Source organism: Pan troglodytes, chromosome 7 (assembly GCF_028858775.2).
Source record: "Pan troglodytes isolate AG18354 chromosome 7, NHGRI_mPanTro3-v2.0_pri, whole genome shotgun sequence".
Classification (NCBI taxonomy): domain Eukaryota; kingdom Metazoa; phylum Chordata; class Mammalia; order Primates; family Hominidae; genus Pan; species Pan troglodytes.
Window position 1 is genome coordinate 78,838,439 of NC_072405.2, and position 18,789 is coordinate 78,857,227.

Sequence of the window (18,789 nt, forward strand, 5' to 3'; positions counted from 1 at the left end):
TCTAGAGATCCACTGTACAACAATGTGCATATAGTTAACAATATTGTAATTTACACCTAAAAATTGGTAAGAGAGTCAATTTATTTTATGTGCTTATTTACTACCCCACCCACAAATTCACCAACCAAAAAAAAGTCTCCTTGGAAGGACCAATGAAAATAGTTGCAAGGGCTGGGCGCAGTAGCTTATGCCTATAATCCCAGGACTTTGGGAGGCTGAGGTGGCCGGATCACGAGGTCAAGAGATCAAGTGGTGGCTCATGCCTGTAATCCCAGCACTTTGGGAGGCCGAGGCGGGTGGATCACGAGGTCAAAAGATCGAGACCATTCTGGCCAACACGGTGAAACCCCGTCTCAACTAAAAATATAAAAATTAGCTGGGCATGATGGCATGTGCCTGTAGTCCCAGCTAATCAGGAGGCTGACGCAGAGGAATCCCTTGAACCTGGGAGGCGGAGGTTGCAGTGAGCCGAGATCGCACCACTGCACTCCAGGCTGGTGATAGAACAAGACTCTGTCTCAAAAAAAAAAAAAAAAAAGAAAAAGAAAAAGGAAATAGTTGCATGTGTAATTTATTACTGTATAATCCATATCAGTCTGAAAATACTTAAGTCTAAAGTCCATAAAATTAGTCACAGTTCCCTCTCCCTTCTTCTACCAGTACAACAGATTTTTAAAATAGGATCGTTCTTATTGATTTGTTTTTAAAAAAACAAACCCAAAACAAACACCCATGAAAAACGTACTTTACTATAATCCCAGCTACTTAAGAGGCTGAGGTGGGAGGATCACTTGAACTCAGAAGTTTGAATCAAACCTGGGCAACATTGCAAGACCTCAACTGAAAAAAAAAAGAAATAAGAAAGAAAGAAACAGAAAAACATACTTTAAACCTAAGCTAACCAGTGAATGACAATAATAAACAGTGGTATTTGTGCTCTTATATCTTTTGTTTATTTCTATGTTTAAACTCTTCTCCCTACCACAGCACAAATATTTAATTCATTTCTCAAAAATTGGCATCATTCTTCAAACTAAAAGAATGAATTAAATGTAAACATCAGCTCACAGAAATTTAAATGTACTCGGCAAATTCTTACATGAGTTATTTCAAAACCAATATATCTAATATCTGCGCAGCACTAACATAAAATGTGAATGTGCGTTCTACATTATATATTCTAGTCTAAAACAATATGTCTATTTAAAACATTAGAGAAAATATTCCATGGTAATTAAAGTTCCTAATAAAAAATTATAAAATACTTCTTTTCATAGGATTTTTTTTTTTTTTTTTTTTTTTTTTTTTTAAGATGAGGTCTCGCTCTATCACCCATGAGTGCAGTGGTGCAATCTTGGCTCACTGCAACCTCTGCTTCCCGGGTTCAAGCGATTCTTCTGCCTCAGCCTCCTGAGTAGCTGGGATTACAGGCGTGTGCCACCATGCCAGGCTAATTTTTGTAGTTTTAGTAGAGACGGGGTTTCACCATGTTGGCCAGGATGGTCTCGAACTCCTGACCTCAAGTGATCCGCCTGCCTCAGCCTCCCAAAGTGCTGGGATTACAGGCATAAGCCACCATGACCGGCGAATAGGATTTCAAAATATATTCTACTCGACAAGCTGTGAGGATTCTTCATCCTTACAAAAACAAACTGGGCTCCAGCTATGCTCATCAGAATCTAAGAGAGTTAACAGTTCACCACCAATTGTTTTATAAAGATGTTAATGCACTATCAGGAGGCAAACAAAAATATTGTAAATAATATTTGTCACGAGATAGGTTGTAATCTGTAATCCTTGTGCAAGGACGGGAATGTATTCACTCAGTTACTATAATACAAATGTTATGTTCTTAAATTTAGGGCAGTATTTTCTCCTGATATAAAACCATTACACAAGGCTGAATAAAGGCCAGGAATCAGAAAAATCCAACAAATATTTATTTTACATAAACTAAGAACAAACATCATACTCAAAACCGCTGCAGGTGGCTGGGTGCGGTGGCTCACGCCTGTAATCCCAGCACTTAGGGAGGACAAGGAGGGCAGATCACCTGAGCTCAGGAGTTCAAGACCAGCCTGGGCAACATGGCGAAACCCTGTCTCTACTAAAAATACAAAAATTAGCCAGGCATGGTGGTGCATGCCTGTAGTGGTGCACACCTATAATCCCAGCTACTCAGAAGGATGAGGCACAAGAATCGCTTGAACCCGGGAGGCAGAGGTTGCAGTGAGCGGAGATCGTACCATTGCACTCTGGCCCGGAAGGCAGAGTAAGACCTTGTCTCAAAAAAAGAAGTGCTGCAGGTCCAAGGGTTAGGTAGATAATACAACCTCTGCCATCAAGAAATCTGTCATTCAATGGGTGAAGAGTAAGTGAAGTACCTAAAACACTAAACAAACACTAAACAGAGTAAGATCAGACAGTACCAGAGATGTCAAAGGAGATGAATTCATATTTGTTTGGAGATTAGAAAGTGTTTTGTGAAAAAAAGCAGTGTTTGAGATAGGCCTTGAAGAATGAATAGTAGGAATGTAATGGGAATAGACAGAAACAGGAAAAGCAGTATTTTGGATAGGGAGGAAGGAATACAAATAATCACACAAAAGTGAAAAAGCACAAGTATGTGAAGTATGTGTCAGCAACAATAAGTAGTCTAGGGTAATGGGCTTTGGGTATATGTACTGATGAAATGAGCCACAAGAATACAGTAGTAGGCCAAACTGGTCAGACCCGAGGTCTTGGTGAAGCCCCCTTGCCACTGGACCTTCTACTATCATCCACCCAGATTCCCTGTCACTATACACTACAAACACAGAATAGCTGTGATACTCCATCAGGATGGCCTACTAAAGGTGGGCAGATGTCAACCAGCTGAGAGGGAAAAAAAAAAGAGGCATTCCTAAACAGAAGACCCAGAAGGAGGAAACCACAACGTGAGAGCCTGAGCCAGTGTATGTCATGGGGAAGAGATGCAAGTGCAAAGGAGGTTGTCGGTTGGAGCAAGGGAGAATGGCAGGACTGGAGACAAATCACAGGGGTACTAGTCTTCTATGGTGAGGGTTCTTCTTTTGGACTTTGTCATAGACTCCGCTAGTAGTCACGAAGTCGGGGCAAATGATCAACCTGGCTCCCTCAAGGAGGATCTTAAGGAGTACCTTTAGCAGATTCTTGTATAGGAATGGCCAAGTATTACTCCCCTGGGCACAATGGCAGATACTATGCCCCAGCAATCAAAGTGGCAGGAGCAGGTAGCATACTGATTCACCTCCCCCACCCTCTGACAAGTACAAGAGAGGGCTGAGCAGCCAGGAAACATGTGGGCACTCTTCACTAAAGCTGGGGTGGGAGTAGGACAGAAGGTAAGGACTGGCAGCTAGTGGGCTCAGCCCAAGGGCTCTTATCTACAAATGTGCCCGCAGTGTCACAATATGACTCTGCATTAAGTCATTAGTGACAATGTCATAAGGAACTATAAACTAAGATATTTCTCTATCTTGGTGTTTGAACCTGCAAGTGGGTACTTCTGAGTGTACTTTCCATATTCCTCTCTCTGTGTCCAGCTCTCTGTCATTGTGAGTCTCTCTCACTGTCTTTCACCTCTGTCATTTCCCCCTCTTCATTTCCTCCTGCTCCTTCTAAGTCTATTTAAATTATAAAAATAAATGAAAGCTTATTTATAAAACAAAATTTATTTCTTATTGATGAATGAGAAATTTTATAGTTTTCCAGCATTTGTTTTAACTTCATTTTTTCTTGTTGTTTCATTAGTTATGCACCTCTCCCCCTCTAGATTTAGAATTTTTAAAAACCCAAATTATCTCCCATTCCAAATATAGAGTATCTCTAGAATCTGGAAAGGATGGTAGATGACTTCAAGCCAGCTCTGCTGAAGATGGTTAGAGGTCTCTCATTTAATGTTACCCTCTCCAAATTCCAATATTGCTTACTGTACTGGGCTTACTACTCTCCTATCTAGCTGACTTGCCCTTTTCAGCTTCAAATCCAACCAAGTGCTCCCATACATCTTATTCTACAGTCTGACCCGGCACACACCACATGCCACTGAGCACTCAGGCTCCTCTATTTCCTGTGTGGAGTGCCTCTCCTCACGCCCAGCCCCGACTTTTTTACCTATTAAAATCTTACTTTTACAGCAAGACCCAGTTCAAGTTTATTGTCCTCCTCGAAGCCTGTGCCAGCTTCTTTAATAATCAACAGGCTTCTTTAATAATCACATTCCTTTCCATTGTCCCCTACAGTTCCACAGCTAGTTGTCTGAAAGCTGATTTTCCCCCAAATGAGTGAAAGCTCCAAGAAAAAGAATCACGTACTTACTGATTGCTGGATTTCCCCTGGCAAATAACCATATGTTTTATATATAGTATATACTCAATACAAAATTTATTGAATGAATATTTACTCTTGAATGAAAGCAATACATATAGTATTGATGTATGATTAGTGTCATACATCAATGACAGAATTAATTTCTTTTCATACAAGTACAAGGTGATCAAGAAAACAAGGGATGTCTACTTTCTATCAGAGTGTGATAGCCGGCTTGGGTCTTGAAGCGAGAGCTCACATCATAAATCCTAAAGCATTATAACACATTCAATTATTTAAATCCTCTTTATCTGAAAGCGGTTAAACAAAAAACTTCCATGTACTTAAGAAATAAAATAAGGGGATCCTAGGAGGAAATGAGAATAGAAATTCCATCCCTGCTCACTAATTTTAAGGATTTCATTAGCCATATAAGCCATTAAGCCACATGAAAATGTGCGAAAATGAATTATATGTAGTTCAGTGGAAAAATAGTTAGTCTTCATTAAAAACTGCAGTATTGGTGGGGTGTGGTGGCTCATGCCTGTAATCCCAGCACTCTGGGAGGCCAAGGCGGGTGGATCACCTTAGGTTAGGAGTTTGAGACCAGCCTGACCAACATGGTGAAACCCTGTCCCTACTAAAAATACAAAAATTAGCCAGGCATGGTGGTGGGCACTGTAATCCCAGCTACTCGGGAGGTTGAGGCAGAAGAACTGCTTGAACCTGGGAGGCAGAGGTTGCAGTGAACTGAGATGGCGCCACTGAACTCCAGCCTGGGTGACAGAGCCTGACTCCACCTCAAAAAAAAAAAAAAAAAGAAGAAGAAGAAAAGAAAAGCAATTGAAAATGAATAGTGCTACTTTAGCGAATGCATCAACAATAAAAAAGTGAAACAGCTGGACGTGGTGACTCATGCCTATAATCACAGCACTTTGGGAGGCCAAGTGGGAGGATCTCTTGAGCTTAGGAGTTCGAGACCAGCCTGGGCCACCTAGTGAGATCCCATCTCTGAAAATAAAAAAATAAAATAAAATAAATATAAGAAAGTGAAACAGCCTTTTTGCTGATATGGACAAAGTTTCAGTTGTCTGGACAGAAGATCAAGCCAGCCACAAGATTCCCTTAAATGAGAGCCTAATTGAGAGCAAGGCCCTCTCAATTCTATGAGAAGATGCAGAAGAAAATTCTATGAGAAGATGCAGAAGAAAATTCTATGAGAAGATGCAGAAGATATTTTCAATTCTATGAGAAGATGCAGAAGAAAAGTTTAAAGCTAGCAAAGGTGAGTTCATAAAGTTTAAAGAAAAAAATCCTCCATAATATAAAAATATAAGGTGAAGCAGCATGTGCTGATGGAGAAGCTGTAGCAAGTTATCCAGAAGGTCTGGCTAAGATCATTAATGAAGGTGGTTACACTAAGCAATAGATTTTCAATGTAGACAAAAAAACCTTCTGTTGGAAGAAGTAGCCATCTAGGACTTTCATAGCTAGAGGAGAGAAGTCAATGCCTCATTTCGAAGCTTGAAAGGACAAACTGACTCTTCTGTTAAGGGGCTGATGCAGCTGGTGACTTGAAGTAAATGTTCACTTCCCATTCTGAAAATTCTAGGGCTCTTCATAAGAATAATGCTAAATCTACTCTGCCTGTGCCCTGAAATAACAAAGACTGAATGTCAGCACATTTGTTTATGGTATGGTTTACTGACTATTTTAAGCCCATTGTTGAGATGTACTGCTTAGAAAAAGATTCCTTTCAAAATATTACTGCTCATTGGCAATGGACCCAGTCGCCCAAGAGCTGTGATGAAGATGTACAAGGCCAAAAATGTTTGTTTTCATGCCTGCTAACTAACACAGTATCTATGCTATAGCCATGTTTCAAGGTGTACTTAAGAAATACACTTTGTAAGGGTGTATCTGCCACAGACAGTGATTCTTCTGATAGATCTGGGCAAAGTACAAAGAAAAATATTCTGGAAAGGAATCACCATTCTAGATGCCATGAAGAACATTCATGATTCATGGGAGGAGGTCAAAATATCAACATTAACAGGAATTTGGAAGAAGCTGATTCTAACCCTCATGGATGACTTGGAGGGATTCCTGACTTCAGTGGAGGAAGTAACTCTAGATGCAGTGGAAATAACAAGAGAACTGGAATTAGAAGTGAAGCCCAAGATGTGACTGAATTGCTGCAATCTCATGATCAAACTTGAACAAACGAGGAGTTGCTTTTTGCGGATAAACAAAGAAAATGGTTTCTCGAGATGGAATCAACTCCTGGTAAAGATGCTGTGAACACTGTTGAAATGACAACAAAGGATTTAGAATATTCCATAAACTTAGTTGATAAGGCAGGAACAGGGTTTGAGAGGACTGATTCCAATTTTGAAAGTTCTACTGTGGGTATAATGCCATCAAACAGCATTGCATGGTACAGAGAAATCTTTCATGAAAGTAAGAGTCCATCAGTATGGCAAACTTCATTGTTATCTTACTTTAAGAAATCGTTATAGCCACCCCAGCCTTTAGCAACTCCCACCCTGATCAGTCAGCAGCCATCAACATTGAGGCAAGACCCTCCCACCAGCAAAGAGATTAGAACTTCTTGACGAGGCTCATATGCTTGTTATAGCACTTTCTAGCATTAAGGTATTTTTAAGTTAAAATGTATTAATTTTTTAAAGAAGTAATACCATTGTACACTTAATAGACTACAGTACAGTGAAGTATAACTTTTATACACCCTGGAAAAACAAAAAATTCATGTCACTTGCTTTATTTTATATTTGCTTTATGGTGCGGATCTGGAACTGAACCTGCAGTATCTCTGAGGTATGCCTGTGCTTACTATTTTTCTGTGGAATAGAAGCAATATTAGCCTCCCAGTTAGGGAAAATGGTTATTTGCTATCTGTTTCCATGACTCCTGTTTCTAAGTTATAGAAGAGAGAAGTTCTAAACATTTATGACTATCATACCAAATATAAAGAAATATCCTACTTCAGTATCAGAAAGCTGTGATGACAGTGCAGATTCCAGACCCAGACTGCCCTATTCTTTCGCTTAATGGCTGTGTGACTTTGCCAGACTACTTAACCACTCTGTGTCACAGGTTCCCCTCCTGCCAAGGGGGAAAACAATACACCTATTCCATGGTTTGTTTTGAGTACGAAATAGGTTATCAAATCTGAGCACTTTAAAAACTGCCTGACACACAGTAAGAACTATTTAGTCTTAGCTAGTATTAAAAATTCTCCAAGATTATTTAGCCAACAGAAGATCTAACTTAATTACTAAGTAACTAACTTAGCTAATAACTAAGGATTATGAATGTCGGCCAAAAAAAACCCCACCAACATGTACGGAATTCTCTATTTGATGGTGGTCACACTATTAGCATCAAACTCTTGTGTGTACTTGCTCTGTTTCTACAAAGTCCATTCCACAGTTAATGCTCTTGGAGGGCTAGCGTTTATGAAACACGGGTCTCATAAAGCGCTACGTACAACAGAATGCTTATTAATTTAGCTGGTAATTTCCCCTCCAAATTTCCATCCTTTAGGCCATTTAAAAATCCTTTTCTTCTCTCCCTTTATTTATAAAGCATATAAAAGTTGAGAAGTAACTGACAGAGCACAGACTTGAGGGAAAGAGCCCTCCATGCCTGGCTGACACGTCATAGCTTCTGACACTGGAGCAGGGTTCCATAAAGATGAGCCCAGCTTTCCTCATTGTGTATTCTTTAGTATGGCCCCTCATGCAACCCAGTTTAACTTCTCTAGGATAAATAGGCAGGTTTATTACATACTGGGCATGTTCTCCTGAGCTCCCAAATGCATTTTATTCACGCTGACAACTATGACTGAAATACAAATTAAGTCTGGATAATGGTGTAAAGATGGTAGTTGGATTTTATTTATGCTGATTGGTCAGGGGATCAGTTGGGGTTGGGGGAAGACAGAGTTAGAGAGAAAGGCTTTGGCCTGACTTATGTGTTGTTCTTACTGGCTGTCAGATGCTGAGAAAAATTAAACTGGCCCAAACAGAGCTGCTGATGGAGTGGTACGCATGGGTTGCACAGATTTTCTGGCACCAGAAAATTTTTTTTACTTTCTACAAATAGGTCAGGCACAGTGGCTCATGCCTGTAATCCCAGAACTTTGGGAGGCCGAGGCAGGCAGATCATGAGGTCAGGAGTTCGAGACCAGCCAGGCCAACATGGTGAAACCCCTTCTCTATTAAAAATACAAAAATTAGCTGGACGTGGTGGCGCATGCCTGTAATCCCAGCTACTCGGGAGGCTGAGGCAGGAGAATCGCTTGAACCCAGAAGGTGGAGGTTGCAGTGAGCTGAGATCGCGCCACTGAACTCCAGCCTGGGCAACAGAGCAAGACTCCAAAAAAAAAAAAAAGAAAAAACAGCATCTTTCTGCTTAAGTAGGAATGAAAACTACTGAACATCTACTATGACAGGTGTTTACTGAATTTACATGGCTCATGATATCTTCAACAGCTATGTGACCTAGGTATTGTTAGCACTAAACTCTATATGAGGCAACTGAGTCTCAGAGATAAGATAATTTGCCCAGGTTCAAAAAGCTCCTAAATGGACCAGGATTCATACCTAGCTCCTGTCTGATTCAATTCTGCTCTTTTTAAAAAAACAAATTATTAAACAAAGACTATTCGGAAAATATCAGAGTAGTTGAGAACTTAAAAATACATTTATGCTTTTCATTTTTTCATTTGGTATTTAAGTTTTGCTTCCCTTTACAAAACACGTTGCTTTTCAAATTAGCAGGAACATTATTAGAAGAATAAGACGTGACAGGGTATATATTGCTGCTTCTTGGGTGGTTGTGGTATGCAGCCCTATGATTAAAACTATGGTTAAGGTATGGCGCAGTCCCAGCATGACACATCTGAACATGTTTTATGGTTTGAAGGGGGAATTACCAAGGTTTTGCAAACTTTAAAAACTTGTGCAAGACCTTCTTTGTGGCATATATATATATATATATATATTTATATTTGTTTTGAAATGTAGAAGTACTACCTAAACATGCAGTGTTCTCAAAACTGAATCATTCATAATCCTTAGAAACCTAAAACAAGAAGCTTAATGATTTCTTTACTGTAATGACATCAGCAACTAGAAACACAGCAACTTCAAGGCACTGGTTAATAACTTTAACCAATTATTTCTCCTAAGAGTTCTAGGAATATTATTTTATCCCTTTGCTGACACTAAAATATGGAAGATACAAAATTGAGGTTTAAACTGAGTTTTTGATAACTAGTGAACCCCAAAGGGAAAAGAAAGACGAGTGATGAAGGGGACTGAAATGGGCACTGGGAGAAGAAACCCACTGGATGTTAAAGGTCATGGAGAAATCAGGAAATAAAGACTGATTTGCAGAGTGGGCTGGTGTTAGAAACTGTGTTGTGAATGCTATATGTATATTTTTATGTTCTTAGAAGACAGAACTATACTTGTAAAACTATTTTATACAGAATTTAGCTCAACAGTATAGGTATGAAATGGAAAACACTAAGATGATATGCTAATAGGTAGCTAGGATTTGTGACAGATAAGAGCAGACAGTTTCAGGCTCATGTATTATAAAGACAAAGATATTATTTTTAGGAAATATGCCTTTTTTGAATATTATATAAAAGGCAGATTTTAAAAATTTGAACTCTAAGAGGATGCATTCAAAAACAGATTACAGGTCGGGCATGGTGGCTCACGCCTGTAATCCCAGCCCTTTGGGAGGCCGAGGCAGGAGGGTTGCTTGAGGTCAGGAGTTCCAGACCAGCCTGGCAAACATGGTGAAACCCTGTTTTTACTAAAAATACTAAAAAATTAGCAGGGCATGGTGGCAGGCACCTGTAATCCCAGCTACTCGGGAGGCTGAGGCAGGAGAATCGCTTGAACCAAGGAGGCAGAGGTTGCAGTGAGTTGAGGATCACACCACTGCACCCCAGCCTGGGCGATAGAGTGAGACTGTCTCAAAAAAAACACCAAAAAAAAAAAAAAAAAACCACACCAGATTACAGAAGATAATAATCTCCCCAGGCCTAAAGAAAAGCAGTACACAGATACTTCAAGAGCATATATTGGCCCTGGGCACCAAAACGTTGTTCATACATGCCGAATAAAGATTTATTTTTGGCACCACAAAGTCAAATGTGTTCTTAAAAACATTATTTTCTTGATATTTTTCTGTAGGCAAAAATATCAAAGAAAAGAATCATAAAATTATCTCAGAAAAAAAGAAAACCATAGGAAGAGAGCTGTCACGTTCTATGTTTCAAGTTCACAGATGGATTTCTTACTGGAGGTTAGAGCCTTTCAAATCTCTTGTTATTCAGGATATGAAATTCTAATCTAGTGTCATGGCCAGTTGAGGCTCAGACTAATCAAATATGCTGACTAGCTGAAATAGGAGGTGCTTCACTTCCTTACTTCTGGTTTACATCTCAATCTGGCTGCTACTTGCAACTTTTGATGGTCACTTGCTGTGTATGCCTTGAAAATGCCACAGTGTGGGGAGGAGAATTGTGGGCACCTAACTGAGTTTACTAGATGAAAAGTTCCATCACCCTGACTCACCTCAGTCTTCTCTGTCTTTAGGGTATGGCTGAATTTTATACAAAGCCTATTTATAAACCACTGCAAGTGATACTTGCATTCATCTTACACTGTGACATCATTTCCTCATCAATAATTTAAGCATAAGAAATGGATTAAAGGGACTCTGAAGGGACTTCTCACACAGGGAAAAACAGAAACCAATTCAACTCTTCAAAATACTAATTCAGTCCTCTTACCTTGTTCTTTGATCTGACGAATTTGCTTCACAGTTTCTTTTAAGATTGCACATTTGTCAGGTTTGAAGTTAAAGTTGTCTATATCATTAAAATTTGCAAAAATCAACTCTGCAAGTTCTTCTATATATTTATTTTCCTGTTCACGATTACGTTTTTCAGTGTTCCTTTTGGGGCTTAAAAGAAGAAACACATTTTTATGATGTATTTGAAAAAGAGCTATTGTGAAAAAAATGAACGTGTTAAACAAGTTTAATACAAAGATAGCAAACAAAAGCTACCTATATAAACACAGAAATACTTTTGGGGGAAAACCACAATTTTCCAAAAGTGTTCCATGTTTTTTAAAAAAATCAACCTAAGCCTAGTTTGTAATGAAACTATCTGTTCAATGTGTTTGGCGTCTCCCACTGGACTGTCCACTTCACAGTGACCTGGACTGTGCTCACCACTGTGCTTAGTGCAGTACTTGAAACAAGTGGGCACCAAATTAATTGACAAATAAAAGAATGTTTCAAAAAGGTAAAGGAGGTTATATTTTAAAATTTATTTAAGATTAGTAAAAGAAGAGAAGTTAACCCAGTTAATAACAGGAATAAATTTCAATAATTTTTGGTAAAACATAAAAAATAAAACCAGATAGTTATAATTTTATAGACTTCTTCAGAATGTTAGTAAGCAAACCAAACAGCCTTTTTAGGTAATGCAAAAAGTCACAATACAGCTAGAAACAAAAGCGAAACTGACCCAGGAAATTTGTTAACTGTCCAAGCTGAATGACATGCAAAATATAAACAAACAGTCCAATTTCAACTAAAGTTTAAAAAGTTAATGGAATGGAAAAATATCAAAAGAGGCAAAATCTTCTCATTAGAATGTGACAAAATAGTAAACTCAAAAGTTCCTTTTCATAATAACAGCATACAATTATTTTCTCAAGTGCAAAGGGGGGCCCATTAAATGACATTCAAAACAATACAATAAGGAAGAAAAGCAAGTTGCTTAATGTAGCAGCTTTCTGTATTTTTATATATAATTATTTGTATATAATACTAATTTTAAAATTTCTGGATTCACAGTAGACTTTCATATATGCATCTCTAAATATGTTTGATTTTCATAAATACATACTATAATACAATGTCTCTATTTTATAGTGTTTATACAATTTGTCCAGGATCACCCCACGAATTACTGGCACAGTAATTCAGAATTTGGTTTTTTTTCTAAGTCTCATTTTTACCCGTAGCTTCTGTTTTTACAGCAAAAGGTAAAGAGTGGCTGGAATGCTTAGAATAGCCCAGTTCCCATTCTGACCCCCTCCACCACCCTCCACCCATGCCCTCTCATCCTCACACAAGGTAAGAAATAAATGACAAATAGGTGAGAAAGGGGAGTTGTGTTCAAAAGACCCCTGAGCGCCCCAGAGGGAGGGCTCAGAGACCTGCCACTACAGCCCACAGCTGAAACAGTTCCCATTTTCTCCCACTGCCTCCCCAGGTAGGGCTCCTGACTATTAAAGGCAGTCTGACAGACAGAAGTTTGTGGTTTACCAGGAAGTAGTAGGGAACCTAGAGGAGCTGGGGGCTGGGATGTAGAGAGTGGAGATTTATTGGGCTTGATGTTTTGCTTGGCAACTAGAAGGGGAAAAGGGAATATAAAATATTGGTGTTTTGCCCTTTCTCCTGCTCTGCCTCTCTTGATGACTTTTCCTAGCCCTCTTCCCTACTATTTCATGTCTGATGCTTTTACTGTCCATTAGGTAGAAGGTGTTGTTTTTATTTAATTCTTAAAATTATTTATATGATTTAAAACATTGAAAAAGTGAAAAAGTCTCTCTTCTACTTTTGGTAACTATTTGCCCAGTTCTCATCCACCGAAACAGGTAGCAACAATTATTGTTTCTTGATTATCCTAAAACAATACAGATTCTTTTTTCTTCCTTGTTTATATAAATGGCAATATTCCATAAACATTTTCTAAACCTTGCTTTTTGTCTGTAACAATATTCTTAAGAGATTTTTTTTTCATATTAACCCATAAAGAGCGTCCTCATCTTTATCCTAGCTGAACTGTGTTCCAGGTTCTAGATGTACCACAGCTGTTTAACAGACATTTAGGTTTTTCCGAATCTTTTGCAATTTGAGTAACCTCATATACACATCATTTTGCATGTGTTAAAGTATATAATAGGAAAATTCCTAAAAGTGGAATGGCTAGTTCAAACAGGATATGCATTTATAATTTTGATACTGCCAAATTACCCTACATGGGCGTTATAACAACTCATACTTCCACCCATAATATATGAGATGAAATTTGCTTTAAAATTCTTTGTTTTATTCACTAAAGAGCCACAATCTTTGTTCTCAACTCAGAAGTACATGGGTTTAACATTTTATGTCTTTAAAAATAAAACAACAAAAATAAAACCCATTATAAAATTAACGGCAAATCCTTTTTACTATAGGATCTTCTTGTTATAATATTGTGTAATCAAACTCAATATTATTAAATAAATTGATTCTAAGAGTCAAAAGATATCAGAAGTTTACAGCTTTCCTCTTTTTGTAAAGAATACAATCTGTAACTGATTTGCATATTCAAAATGTAAGCAAGTACATATTCAGAGATTTAACTGTTAAGGAGAAAAACCAACCCAATATTTGAATCAGCAGTAAAATCAATGCTAAAATAACAAAGAAGCACTCATGTGGCTTTAATAGACAATACTGATTCCTTTTCTCAGCAAGAATCTAACCTGGGTCCAAGTTGGTCAGGACATTCCTTGCGCTTTCTTGTCTCTGCCCTGGAGGGGTCAGAGGTATTTTCTCCCATCCCACTCATCTTGAACACATATCAGCAACTAAAACAGAAAACAGAGAAGAGGAAGAAAAAAATGAAGAGAGCTGATGATGAAGTGTCTGATCATTTTACCAACAATAAAAGAATTTTGACTCCAATCAGAAATTTGAGACCAGTAATTAACACATTGTTTTATGTGCATGTATAATTTCTAATATAAAAGCCGTCTCTTTAAAAAAATCTTTTAAGATTAAGCAAATGTAAAGGTTAACATTTAAGAAACAAACAAGCCTACCTCATTGGGCCCAAATTCTTTAAACACGAGTTGTATTTCAACAGCACCATGAACTACAATCTACCAGCTCTGGGTATGGGCTGCCAGCCTCCAGTTTCAAGAGTGATCTTGCACCATGTGGAAACTACAGGTGTTGTAAGGGGCTCCTCCCAGTCTCTGTTTTGGGTTAGCCAATGTGAAGTCTATGCTGCAATAGCTCACCCACGACAGACAGCCCGGGGAAGAGCCAGTGCCAGGACACGAAATTGAAGGTTTTCAAATTTAACTAGGTACATCTGACACCCCTATAGCCCCGAGTTCCTGCACAAGGCCTCTTAATCAATGCCCCCTAGTGGGGGATCTTCCTGGCCCCTCGGGAAGCTCCTGTGCCTGGCTCTCCTGCAGCAGCTGCCTGGCTGCTCCTCCATCGGTGCCCTCTCTCTGTGGCAGCTCGCCTCCCTGCACACAGCATGGTCGCTTCCTCTCTCACATCCTGCCGCCTCCAAACTTTCCTTCCCTCAGCTGGTTCTGGCTGCTAACGCCAAAGGTCTTAAGATATGCCCCAAAAGTCAGGGGAACTTTACTGACCCCCAAGTGGGAAGGACCATGATCAGCTCCTGCTTGCTGAATTCCTCTCAGTAAGAAAATAAAAAAAAATATAAGAAAATCAGTGTGCTCGTCATCACTAACATAATCAAAATAATATTTAGGTAAGCAAGAACAAGTCAGTGACAGAGGTTTACGTACTGAAAGAGCTAAACAAAGAGACTTACAAAGACTGTGAGGAAACCATAAAAGACTGCTACTCAAGGTGTTCAATAACTGCTTACCAAAAGAAAAAACAATGCAGCAGGACAAGTTGAAATCTGCATTTAAAGTCTTTCCTAGAGCTCCTATTCTATACTACTTCCCCTTCCTTCTGGCCCCCAGACTTCTAAATCACCTTTGCCCCTCCTTTACTTTTTGTAGTGGCTTCTTTTCTTTTCTGGATAGAAAAAAAAAAAAATCAAAGGGAAGGTAAAGTGCATTAGAAGACAGAGAACTTAAGGAAGATGACAGAGGACAATCAAGAGTAAGGACAAAGAGCAAGGAGGGCTAAGGAACATAACGCGTACCAGTCAAACCGCCAGACCACTTCTTCCCTGTAATCTGGGCTGCCCAGTCTCAGCTGTACTACAATAATTTCTTCTCACCACTTCTGATACAATAGCGCAGTGGAGTTAGTTTTTTTTTTTTTTTTTTTAAAGAGTCATATGTAAGCAGAATGAAGAAATACTGTATCCATTTAGGGAGGCTGCACCACTGGTACACATTTGATTCAAGAGGTGACACAGAAGGGAATAATTCTCAAAGCTGATACCCAAGCTTCTTGCTGGTTAGAGCAATGCAACCAAGTCCCAATGTCCCACACTGTGGTCACAATTTTGACCTGATAATAAGTATAATCTGTATTTATTTACTATGAGAGAGGCAGACTATGAGAGGCAGGATAGCAGAGAAGTTAAGGGCCAGTATTCATGTCCAAGCTTCACCACTTTTAGCTATGCGAGGCTCACTTGAGACCAGGAGTTGGAGACCAGCCTGAACAACGTATCAAGATCCCATCTCTGTAACAACAACAAAACCCTAAATTCCAGAACCCTTCTCAGATGATACCTTATAGACATTCACTTTCAGTACTTCTCTCTGAATCACAATTCCCATGGTTTCAATCATGAGATGTAAGAAAAAACATTACACATCCAGTCTAAGTAACCTTTCAACAAATGACCTAGGAGATTTTCACTCTGAAAGCAGCTTTCTAGAAGTCATACAAACTTAAGAAAGTTTCTATCATTACAATATAGCCTTCAATATACAGCATAGCAAAATGCCCTATATAGTAGGTATAGGTGACAAGTTTTTTTGTTAAAATGGCTATTCCCCCCCTCAAAAGTATTGCCGCATATACTAAAATGTATAGTATTATCAGAAAGATCAGAAAGCTTTCAACAGACAATTAAAGTAAGGAACTGTTTTACCTAAAGTCATATACACCCAGTTTGAGGATGATTTAACATTATATATATATTATTTGCATCATTTACCTGTGAATATTCTAAAATACATACACGAACAATTGTAACATATGAGGGACAGCACTGGGACATAGGGACCAGAGGGAGGGAGAAGAGGAGCCATTTTCTAGTCTAAGTATAGTAAAATCATTTGAGCAGACTGTTTATAATTTGCTTGTACCTACTCAAGGTTGGCTTAAAAACCACTCTATTTGTAGACTGAAAATATCATAATTTCCTCTTGAAGTAAGTTATTTAAATGCCAAGCGGTTTTCCCTTTTATTATGTAGTGGTATCTTAAACACATTTCCTCAAAATCTGCAACTTTCGGCTTGATGAACATAATTGCTTCCTTATATTTTTGTGTCTACTGCACATGTCCTCTTCTCAGAGCAACATTCCTGGGCTATGTGCCCCAGTACACACCTCCAACCCACCTTTCCACCACCAAGGGGAAAGTGGGGGTGGAGTCGGGGATGCCTGGCCAAGCCAAGGAAGGATGGCTGCCTCCTGGTAACCTCCAGGAAGTGCCAACATGCAAGGATGCCCTGTCTGAATCACTGCAAATCACCCATAAAAACAAAAAGGAGACAGACCTGAGACCAAAAGTGGGGGGAGCGAATGTAACACTGACACAGGAAGGGCAGGAGGAGGGCGGAGGGGGGGCAGACAGCTGCAGTCTTAGAGCAGACACATAAATTTATGCCCTGCATTTTAGTGGGAGAGCCGAATAAATAACAGAACCTCATGAATGAGGTGCTCTAACCTAGTGGACTGTCTGATATTTCTAATGCTTATGTGAGGAGGCTGGGCTGGCAGCAAGTGTCAGTATTTCACACTGGAACAGGAGGTGGGGCCAGGTGAGTTCATTTTTTCCCCCTACTCAAAATACTGGGCAATGCAGAAGTGACACAAATAAAAACCAGAGAGAGATAGATAAGTTATAAAAACGACTTTCTTCTAAGTTATATAAATTACTTTTTCTATACAAATGTACATTCTACTGTATAGTCACTCATAGAGAAATATCTAAAATAAACTCTATGGACAGAGGAATTTTTATGCACTTTTGTAGATCGAAGTTAAAAAATTCATTTCCAGTGTAAAGGTAGGAGATGGAAAATACTAAAGAGCAGCACTGAAGGTTCTAAAATTTCATTTGGTGACCAGCTCTAAATTAATAATTTCTTATAATTTCTGCACACTCACATGAAATTAAAATTCTTAAGCATCTCACTCTCAATGCTGAAACTGTTTAACGTAAATCACAAAAACTGAAAATGACACAAGTAAACTCTCAGGCTGTATTTGATGGTAATTACAGTCATTGAGAGCAAACCAGTTTCTACCAGATGTTGGGGGTTGTGAAAGGACAAGTCTGAAAAAAAAAAAGTTTCAAATCATCCATTCTTGTTATCTGTAACAACACAATAGCCCTGTTTTCACAGTGACCATACATCCTCCCTTACATCCCTTGATATCAGCTTGGATGAGCTAGACGGTAGGGAAGAGTTATAGCCTTACGATTAGTAAGTTTTATCTCTAAAAAGTAACAATATTCTGGGAGGGGTGAACAAAGCCAGTTGAATCCTTAGCATAATGACAGAAAGCAAAATAAAATGTTAAACCTCAACACAATTCAAAAATGTACTTTCATGGAATTCACCAATATAATTTAAAGGTAACAAAGCTGTTGCTCTCAATACAACCTCACACCATTAAAGCTTGTTAATCATCCATAATTTATGTAAACGATAATATGCATTTTATCTTTTATCAAGACAGCCTATCTTCCAAACAAGGCTTGTAAAACTGCCAGATGCATTATATACAGAACAAATTCAGTTAAAGAATAAGGATACTACTGCTGCTGAACTCCAAACATAATAAAGTGATCGAACATCTGATCCTGACTGCTAGCTCCAATAAATGTTCTTAAAGTTAGGCCTTCTCTGAAATTCCCCAAGTTAGAAACGACATAGAAAGAGCTACTGAAACCACTTCTCTTATGAATGTCTACTTGAAGAGGACCTGCCTGATAAATCATCTAGCCCTTGTTATGAGAACAGAAAGACTTAGAGATTTCCGAGGTTCCTTCTGAGCTCTCTTTACGATAGACATATGAAATTGTGTAATATGTAGTCTAACCCTTTACAAACTTTTAAAACCAAGAAATGCTCAAGCAATATTAAAAGTATACATAAAACCTCACTTAAATACCCTTCCATTTCTATTTAACTAAACTACAGAAGGATAATCTTTTAGAGCCCACTGTTTCTCAGAATCCCACCTCAACAGCTAAAGCTGCATCCACTATTGCTTTATCACAAATGAAAACATTTGCTCATTCTAAACTGGTAACAGTTTCTCCTTCAAAGTATACTGTGTTCCAAGAGCGATCCCTTTATAAGGATAAAAGCAAAATTTCTGGGCCAGGCTCTGATAAGTCTAAAAAACATAGTATCTAATGCTTCAATAAACAAAATGTG

At 38.7% G+C, this 18,789-nt stretch overlaps 1 protein-coding gene across 38 annotated transcripts in view; it reads right to left on the bottom strand.

Annotated features, from left to right (window-relative positions):
* NCOA2 (nuclear receptor coactivator 2) overlaps positions 1-18,789 on the bottom strand; it is a 297,091-nt gene that overhangs the window by 93,219 nt on the left and 185,083 nt on the right. For 34 of the 38 annotated variants that reach the window (XM_054656809.2, XM_063817157.1, XM_063817184.1 and 31 more), the window contains 2 exons: positions 13,926-14,030; positions 11,168-11,340 (listed from right to left, as the gene is read on the bottom strand). In XM_054656809.2, coding sequence (XP_054512784.1) covers positions 11,168-11,340; positions 13,926-14,011 — 259 coding nt within the window. In that variant the 5' untranslated portion in view covers positions 14,012-14,030. Of the gene's footprint in view, positions 1-11,167; positions 11,341-13,925; positions 14,031-14,264; positions 15,334-15,358; positions 15,460-18,789 lie in introns of those variants that run through there. The other 4 variants (XM_016959557.4, XM_063817170.1, XM_016959556.4 and 1 more) reach the window with 2 other exon arrangements.